This window comes from Clarias gariepinus, chromosome 24 (genome assembly GCF_024256425.1).
Source record: "Clarias gariepinus isolate MV-2021 ecotype Netherlands chromosome 24, CGAR_prim_01v2, whole genome shotgun sequence".
Taxonomy (NCBI): domain Eukaryota; kingdom Metazoa; phylum Chordata; class Actinopteri; order Siluriformes; family Clariidae; genus Clarias; species Clarias gariepinus.
Genome location: NC_071123.1, coordinates 1,840,007 through 1,849,837, shown reverse-complemented (window position 1 = coordinate 1,849,837; position 9,831 = coordinate 1,840,007). Strand labels below are relative to the sequence as shown.

Below are 9,831 nucleotides of genomic sequence, written 5' to 3'. Positions count from 1 at the left end.
TTATGCTGCATACTGTATGGTTTTGATTTGTGACTGTTGCGATAATGCTCATCTGGCCTATTTAAAGTTTTAGCACCCATTCAGATTTGGATAATAGTGTAATGCATAATGAATGTTTTTTAAATGTACAGGGTGGAGGGTGTCCATACATTGAGGAACTTATAGAGACTAGATTTGTGATGCTGTTTGCAGTTGTGGTCAGATGTTTACATACATGAATGTTATTGTGCCGTGTACCAACATAAAAAGGTTAGGTTTGACAGCACTCATTGGATTGACCAATGTACAATGGGAAAGTCCAGGAAGCTCAGTACAGATCTGAGAAATAGGATTAGAGATTTACACAAAACAAGAATGTCACTCAGAGCTGTTTCCAAAATGCTACAGATCACCAGGATTAGATACAAAAATTGTATATACTGTACATGCATTATTGCCTTGTATACAGTATACTGTACATGCATTATTGCCTTTACTCACCTTACTCCTATGCCTTAAGCCTTAAGGAAGAAGACCCAAACTGTCTCCCTTCTGCTAAGTGGAAAGTTGTTTTCATGGTCATGAACAACCCAGGGACCACCTAGGAACAGACCTGCCAGGCTACCAGGCCCCTGTTCCCAAATCCACACCTTTAAGCACAACTACAGTAAAGTGTTCAGCCGACCACATGGACAAAGAAATAGCCTTATAGAGGAAAGTTGTGACCAGAAGTATGATTAGAAGTACTGTATAAAAGTGAGTTGTTCAACATCAAGAACACTGCACTAAATGGTAACCATGGTGGTGGTAGCATCATGCTTTGGGGGAATAATGAAGAAGGAAGCTTCTAAGGAATTCTTCAATAACTAGATGGTTGAAATTTTGATAGGAAATCACAAAACCACATCATATCTGTGGAATAGATAAAGTAGGCTGACTTTACATTTTTAGATCTTGAACCATATTGAAGTCTGGTCTGTGCCAGGAAACCAACACATTTACAGTGTCGGTATAGTTATTTTTGAGTTGTTGGAAGGGTTTATGCATTTGCATTATTTCACATGGGAAAATGCATTTCGCAATGTAAAATTTTGCATTCATGTTCATGATGAGTGCATGAAATCATATGAAGGCAACTGTGTAGGACCTGTATAGTGTGTCACATATGTGGTTTGGGGTACATGTACAGTGGATTAATGATGTTTATGTGGCCTGCAGTGAGTATTGTGGATTGGGACATTGGCAAAGACCTGATAATGAGACATTTGCAAGTTTTTTTTTTTTTAATATGCTGAAGAAGGAGCTTGTCTTGAGACAAGGTAGTTAAATGATGGTGGAACATTTTTAATGGATTTAATTTTATCCCCAGTATATAGTAAATATATTTTTGTTTGGGAAATGTCCTCAATGGACTAATGATGATGAGGATGATCACGAGACACATTTGATGTTGTTTATGGCTTTTACTGTATATAGCGTAAGATGATGTTGATGGTGGTTTTGGACTCCTGGTTAAGACATCTCGGATAATGTTTCAAAACAATGTAATGAAAACAAACGAATGATAATTTGTTTAGTCCTTAATTCTTATTTACATATAGCCTACTCCACCCAAGGCGATACACTTCTCCAAACAAGTGATGAGCTGGTGGATACTGTCTTTGAACAAGCCATCTTTTCAGCCAAGTCGCCCACAAGTTTCACTGTTTCATAAGCTGAATAGGACGTCGCATTGTCATGAAGAAGATTTTTTTCAAAACCGGGTGGTTTTGAACCTTTAGCAGCATCATGCAAAATTATACTGTGTTTTTTTTTTTTTTACAAGAAGAACTGTTCATGAGCATACTCATTTCTGAAAACATAATTTCATATAATAATATGCATTTTGTAAGCGCCCCTCCTATACAAAGTTGTGTTTGTGATTTGGGTTACTGTATCTTTGAGGTTATAATGTTGTGTTTATTTGTCCTATATAAATAAGGATAGTGAGTGATTTAGGATGTGACCATAAGGACACATTATGATAATGAGACGTTTGCAAGGGTTTTTATCTCCTCTTTGCAGTGAATATATTGCTTGATTCGGGATATGTCGAAGGTAAAATTATTATAATGTTGATGAGACAGTTCTGCGCTTGTTACTGTAGTGAATAAGGTAAGTGGTTTTTGTAGACTGATCCTGAGGGGATGCTTTTTATTGTGGCCTATCCTATAGTATGTACAGTACAGTAGGATGTGGTTTAGGACATATCCGTAACGGACAGCTCAGACACTTATGAGGGATGGGATTTTATAACCTCTATAAAAAAAGGAATGAAGAGCTTGGTTAGGAACTCGTCCACAATAAAGTGATGGTTTGCGATGGGGTTCACGTGACTAACGTATTGTAGCTAACCAGGTGTGGTTTGAGACATGTCCACAATTGACTGTTGATGAGACGTACACGATGGTGATTTTGAGGACTGCTGTAAAAGTAAATATAATTTATTAGTTAAAGACACAATCTTAGTCATTTTCATATAGTCAGTAGAATATTTCATCGACAGTAGAGTGCGTGGTTTGGGACACATCCCCAGTGGTCTGATTATAGTAACCACATTTAGAATGATGTTTTAGTGGTGTATATTGTGTATATTGCCCATAGCAAACCGATTCCTCTATGCTTGTTTATGTCACTCTGCCATCACATAATGATTGTGCTAATGATGTAGTGTATACAGTCTTTCCCTTGAATCCCGAATCTTGCTCTCTCTACATTCCTTTTTTTAGCATTGTAACATAAAGAACATAAAAATAGCAACGTCTCAAACACTAAACGAGGCACTGTAAATCTCACAAGGCTTCAATTACCATCTATTTCCGATCCTGTAGACGTGCGTGAAGCGATCAGCACTTGGGTAAGTGTTAGAAGACAGATTACAGCGAAAATCTGAACTGGCTGGAGGTCCATGAGGAATGAGAGCAATTTTCTCCACCTCGCTCCATAACAGTCCAATGGACTTTGGCTTCTTTTCCATTTTACACGGTCAGGTGCTCTTTGCTCGGCCCTGAGGTCATTTCTCCTGTAGTTTCCATCAAAGGGATGTGTCAGTAATCCATCATCATTCTCTCGCTGTGGCAGACGAGTCCCTTTAGTAAGGTGTCTGCTCGAGTTTTAAGGTTCACACACGACTCAGGAGACTCAATCCGAAAAAACATGCCAGCTTTAGAAATGAAGCCGGCACACTACATGATATAAATAGCAGTGATGACAGTGACAATCACGTGATATTCGCTTGCACATGCAAAGAGGCGAAATATTTAGCACATAACTTAACATGAGAATATGAGATAAGATAAAACGTGACAAAAAAAAAGGCAACAACAATTACCAAAAGGTTTTTTTTTTATTATTGTTTAATTTGGAGAACCAATCAAAAAACAATCTACTAGAATAATATAAAACTTCACAAAGTTAAATTGCATCTTTAAACATCTCTAGCTTCTAGCGACTTCTCTTTTATATTTAATGAATATATTTTTATGATTATTATGCCCTTATTTCTGAGTAAGGTAATTCAAGTATATGTATTATGTTTATTTGTTTATTAATTCAATATCATTCGCTTCCAATTTTGTGTAAATTAATGAACATTGTTTTCTTATCAAATTTGTGGGTTTTTTCTACAGTTCTTGTTTGTTTGTTTTTATTTATTTATTTAGCTCATTTATTATTTTACTACATGGCATTAATAAAAAAAATCTAAATAATGTTTTTTTTTTTAATTGACAATTTGTGAAGTGTATGTTAAAGGTACATCCGTTCTTCCTTTTTTTCTTTATCTGACTAGCTGTCATATTTTAGGTAAAAAATTATATTTATGAAAAATATATTGTTAGGCATTTCTGATGATAATGGCACTGAGTCTACTAGTGGAACGTTTTTTTGCGTAATGAACTGTTGGCAAAATTGGAACTTTGTTTGACAAACATGCAATGCTAGTTTGATGTATGCAATGAAACATGACATATTTTTATCAGATCAATGAACCAGAACCATTTTTGGACGAAATACACAACTACTGCATAAGTATTATTATATGCTCACAGTGGCCATTAAGTAGTATTAAAACAGTCCCTTCCTCTTTTTACTTCCAGACTGTAAACTTACATTGCTGTCTGAAATTGTCTAGGCTTCTGATTTTAAACACCTGCTACATGATTAAGCGTTTCACAGAGGGAAGGCAAATCATCTAGTTACATGTACAGTAATAGTCAGCAGGTGGCAAAATTCCTGCTTCTAGTACTACACACAACACACATTACATAATGCTTTCAGACAGTGTAGTGAAGTAAAAAGTGCAGATATTTGTTGTAGGACATAGTGAAGTAAAAGTAAAAAAATATATACTAAAAAAATTACTCATGTAAAGTATGAATAATATGCACTTGAGTCAAGTAATGAAGTAAATGTACTTTAGTTACCTTTCACCTCTGTCGAGAATGAACTTTTTAAACTTTTGATTCTTCTAACGAGTTGTCTAATTCTTGATAATTTTTCAATTTATTTTAGATCATTAGCTTTCAGTTATTGTTTTGTTTGTTTTTTGTTTTTTGGGGGGGTCCAATTTTCTCCCCAATATTAGTCGTAGCCAATTCCTTCCCATCGCTAGGAGGGCTCCCACATTAAGGCAACTACTATCAATCAGTAGCTTTTAGTTATTGTTGTAGGATTATGTAAGGTTAGCTAGCTTTTAGGGTTTGTTCATAAGCTTGTGGGATCCTAGCTAGCTAACACACACTTGCTATCAGCTTTCTTTCTTTTAACAAGTTTTACTTAGCACTTACATAGAAGCTAGTTTACTTGCATAGCTGGGTAGCTAACTGCCTGTCCCTTTATGTAATATTATATAACTAAATTTACCCACAGAAGTAATGTTTAGCAAGCTGTAATTGCAAATAACCAACAGGGAGTGGAGTGATAAAGCTGTGTTGATTGTTTTCTCATATCTCATATGTCCCGAAGTATTTTATTCCTCTTATGCTAAAGCAATTTGCCAAAACTTACAATATTACAATAAATTTCTTAAAATAATACAGATCATACCATCATGAATGATTTGCAGTTATAAATCTGTGATGTGCAGCTACTCTACTGTCAGAGCTGTTACGCTCTCCTAATGCAGGTTCGAGACTTTTCGAGTGAGTGGATAACACCGAACTAGTCCGAGCCAAAGGTGATCAATAAGCCTGCTGGTGTTTTATGGGAAATTGGAGAGCAGTGGTTCAGAGCTGAGATTCATTACGCAGAGTCACTGCAGAACTGCTTAGTGATTAGTTTAGAGCTCTGCTGTGGAAGGAAAAATCAGTGACATCCTGTAATGGCTATTAGAGGTCAGGGTTAAATGTTTGTCTATCCAACGATTTAGCTACAACCATGGCTGAACATGCGGTTCTCCAAAAAAAAATCTTGGAAAAGTGCTGTTTTGAATTAGAATTCATCTTACATACAGTAGAAAATGAAAAAAAAAAAAAAAAACTACAGAGACTGGAAATATTGTGTTTTCCTTATTTCTTTTATTTCTATTTCTGTTTTATAAGGTTTATTTTATTTGGTTGTCCGCCCTTGATGAAGTAACAATAAAACATATTTATTACAGAACAAAAGAAATGAAAGAAATAAAGAAAAAAATGATTTCTTAGACTTTAAATAATAATAATAATAATAATAATAATAATACATTTCCAATTGACTTGCTATACTTTTTTCATTAAAAAACCAAAGAAGACATATAATTTAATTATTATGTGAAATAGAAATAGGTTTTGTTTTTCTGATATTTTTACTATTTCTTGTTTTTTTATTGTTATTATTATTAATTTTTCTTTTAAATGAACCTCTGTTGTTATTATTATTATTATTATTATTATTATTATTATTATTATTGTCTTAAATTTAAATATAATAAATATTTGAAATGGTCCTTGTTTAAAACATGAATTTGCAAAATAAAGGACTTTCAGACCCATATATTGTAAATCACATACCGTATATACACGGCCTCAAGTTCAAATTAGATTTTTGTTTAGATGTCATTATCTTATCACTTCAGCTGATAAGAAAGACAGAAATCTGTCCAAACGTGTGTTTTCTTTGCTTTATTTAAAACTCACTAGCTTAACCATGACATCGCTTCAGATATACCAGGAGTCCAGGATGCGCCTCATGCTCTGGAACCTCATGCCACTCATTCCCATCATGTGCCTGTAGCTCCGGTACTGTCCGGGACCGAAGTACCACATCCTGCCTTTGTAGTGAGGGAACTCGTACATGAGCCAGTGGCCATCCATCACGTGGCACGACATGCAGCCGTGAGACCAGTTATAACGATCCATGAAGGAGTCGCAGTCATCAGACATCTCCATCATCTGACCCATGAAGTTCTCCCTCGGGTAGAGCCTCATTTTGTGGGGACCACTGTGCTGTTCAGGCACAATAACACACACACACACACACACACACACACACATATTAGCTGTATATTAGAAATGGTTTTTATAAATAATTTTATATGTACTGTATATGTTTTAAAACTATACAACAATTATTAACTTTTTATTATAAATAATTTTTTTCTATTAGATTTCAGTTATTTTTGTGGGATTATTTGGGGTAAGGTAAACTAGCTTTAGCTAGAGCATTAGAAGATTTGACTGATGGTCTACTAGTTCATAGCCTTAGTGAACCGGTGTAAAAAATAGACTTAATAATGAAAACTTCAAAGCAGTTATGCTTTTTTATTATGCATAAGTCATTTTCTATGAAATAAAAAATAAAAAGGAACATAAAAGATGCACTTATTTGAATATATAAAAATAAATTAAGTAAGGAAATTACCAAACCAATTGTAATTTACAAGCTGGATTTCTCTTGATTGTTTAATGTAATTTAAATACTTACATAAGGATAATTTAAATGGAGCCAATAAATAAAATTTTATTTAATTGGCCAAATATTGTTTTTGTTATATTATATTTTGCTAGCTGTAGTAAGGACAAAAAATGTGTTAAAATGTTAAAATTTTACAAAAATAAAGTAATATTAAGACGTTAAACAGGTCAGATTTTGTAATTGGAAGGATTATTCAGACTTCATTTTAAGATTGAAAACGAAAAACCTCAAGATTACTGTAATTATCTAGATTTGTAGCCCAGCACCATTGAATTCTGGATTCTGATTGGTCAGACGGTATGTGAGTAATGTTTTTCTTAAATAATGTTAATCATTTCTATAATACGGTTTCTTTCTCAGAGACGCGTGTGTACATGGATTAACTGATAAACGAATTAAATATGTTGATGTGGTGCTGTTTTCTATAGTCTCTAGTGTCATCACTTTGTGACGGTCATGATCAAAGCTGTAAGTTTTCACCGGTTCACAAAACATATTTATAGCTGTTTATCAGTAAAATGAACAGCTTTGTTGAAAAGTCTTTCTTTTTTTGTCTTATTAATATCACGAAAGTGAGAAACTGTTTCTAGCTGCTATAATGTAAAAAAGAACAAAAAATCTGTGCTGAAAAAGCGATAAAATGTGATATTTGAGATTTCTCTTAACATAAGGAAGGTTAATGATACCATGGGGATCCAGCGGCAGGAGCGTATCCAGCCGTTCATTCCCCATGTGCCGATGTAGTCGTTGTACTCGCCCTTCTTGAGGAAATACTGGTTGCCCATGAAGTTGGGCCGATCGTACACCATCCAGAAGCCGCTCTCCACCCGGCAGGAGTAACAGCGGTTCAGGTAGGAGGACATGTTGGGGCAGTCGCCGCTGCACTCCCAGGAACGCCCAGTGAAGTTCCTGCCCTCATAGAAGATGATCTGTTTGGGGCAAAAATTATTATTCAAGTGGTAATTTCCCATGCAAAAAATAACACTCCAGATATTCTTCATGTTTGTTGGTCAATTATTAAAGGAGAGTTGAGCAGATATTCATCCTGTTCAAATTAGTACATGACCCACGTCAGGCTTCTTACCTTTCCCGTGCTCATTTTGGTTTCTTTCCGTTAGTCGGATCCGTACCCGCCCGGTGACTGATGTACAGTTCTGCCTCGTTTAACCCTCTCGCATTTATACCTCACCCTCGCCAAAAAGACCAGCGCCTCCTTTTGTTTAAACTCCTGAGCCAGCAACATGGAGCTGTAGGGCTTTCTGTACCATACAAACACTTTAGAATGGACCTCATGCTTAGCGCAACACAATACGGCACTGCGTTTGCTTTGAAATCTTTGTAACGTTAAAGCAAACGAACTGAAATGTTCTCATTTGGTCATCCTAACAGGTCGAATTAAACTGTGGCTACGCTGAGCCGTTATAAGACATTCATAAGCATTGAGGACAACTTTGTGAGTACTAGCTTTGTGAGATTGAAGGTTTTAAATGATATGTTATTTCATCTTAGACAAGACATTGGGCATTTGTGCCACATTCATACTGTAAGTGATGCATAAACACTAAATGAGACAGATTGGGCGTGGTTTAATTTTTTGGTTTTTCTACGGAAATTATTAGAGCACGATCACAAATATTGGTACGGTAGAAGGTTTGTGTCAGGCTACATTGAAGGTTGTAATTAAGACATGACTGCTGCATTAAAAAAATATTTCATATTAACAATATTTTATTTACAGGGTACGTACATTCTGTGTTTGTAACATATCCATATGCACCATTTAATTTTTAATCACGTCCCTACATGCATAACACAACAACAACAACAAATTAACAAGACTTAAAGTTGTAATTGATTTAGTTAATTCTTTTTTTTTACACTAAGATCCATGTACTGTATATACAGTAAAAACCTCAGTGTAAAATAGAAAGATACCAGGGTGATTCTCACTTATTCTCTATAGCGCTTATCCTGTATATTATACACAGGAGGCTTGGATCCTATCCCAGAGGACTCGAGCATGAGGAAGGGCACACACACACTAACACACTACGGGCAATTAGCCTACCCTGCATGTCTGTGGACTGTGGGAGGAAACCGGAGTACTCAGTGGAAACCCACCCAGCACAGGAAGAACATGCAAACTCCATGCAGGCAGACCCCAGGCGGGAATCGAACCCTCAACACTGGAGGTGCAAAACTCTACCTTTTTTTTGTTCGTCTTATTTATATATATTATTCTTTGTAAATTTGATATCAAGGACTTCAAACTCACCTGAGGCAGATTAGCATAAGTTTCCAATATGATCAGAATTAAAATATCAGTAAAAGACATTTTACGTGTTTACGGGACTGTTGTAAAGAGATTACTTTAAGTAATTTAAGTTATTCACAAGAGAGAGAGAAAATAAAATGGGAATCAAGCCAAACTCTTGTGTGTGTGTGTGTGTGTGTGTGTAAGTAAGACAGGAAAAAAAGAGAGAATGTCCTAATTTCCAGTTACATGAAAGATTACTTACGAGGCTTCTTTTCTGCCGGTCCATGCAGTTTTCACACATTTTACAGAAGAAAAAAAAAAGAAAGAAATAAGTGAAAACAGTTCCCCTAAGTGCATACATTTAGAACAAGAGATGTTTTTGCGTGTTCATGCATTTGTGTACAGGAGAGTGTGTGCAAACTTTGCTTTATTGAGTTTGTGGAATTCAATCACACTGAAATCTCCAAGTATTAGCGCTGAAATGAAAACAGAAAACTCGCCTAAGCCTAATGCACCTCAGTGACACAGGCGTTTGAGTTCCTCTGAGTTTGTCTTCTTGTTTTTTCCATCAGCTGTGTGTGTGTGTGTGTGTGTGTGTGTGTGTCTGGTCTGTTAGCTGTCGTGTGTTAGAGAAGTCTTTTTTCTTATCTGGTGTGGAGGGGGAA

The 9,831-nt window shown here is 35.6% G+C and overlaps 1 protein-coding gene across 1 annotated transcript; it reads right to left on the bottom strand.

Moving 5' to 3' along the window:
* Nucleotides 1-6,101: 6,101 nt before the first annotated feature.
* LOC128512203 (gamma-crystallin M2-like) lies at nucleotides 6,102-8,053 on the bottom strand. The gene is made up of 3 exons (XM_053485362.1): nucleotides 7,994-8,053; nucleotides 7,596-7,838; nucleotides 6,102-6,440 (listed from the first exon to the last, which is right to left on the bottom strand). Exons 1-3 carry the CDS (start codon nucleotides 8,006-8,008, stop codon nucleotides 6,153-6,155), a joined length of 546 nt encoding a protein of 181 aa, XP_053341337.1. The 5' UTR covers nucleotides 8,009-8,053; the 3' UTR covers nucleotides 6,102-6,152.
* Between the last annotated feature and the right edge of the window lie 1,778 nt (nucleotides 8,054-9,831).

Coding starts and splice junctions, on each gene's coding strand:
- LOC128512203 (XM_053485362.1), bottom strand. Junction 6,441..7,595: donor CCTGCCGCTGGATCCCCATG/GTATCATTAACC, acceptor GTGCCTGAACAG/CACAGTGGTCCCCACAAAAT.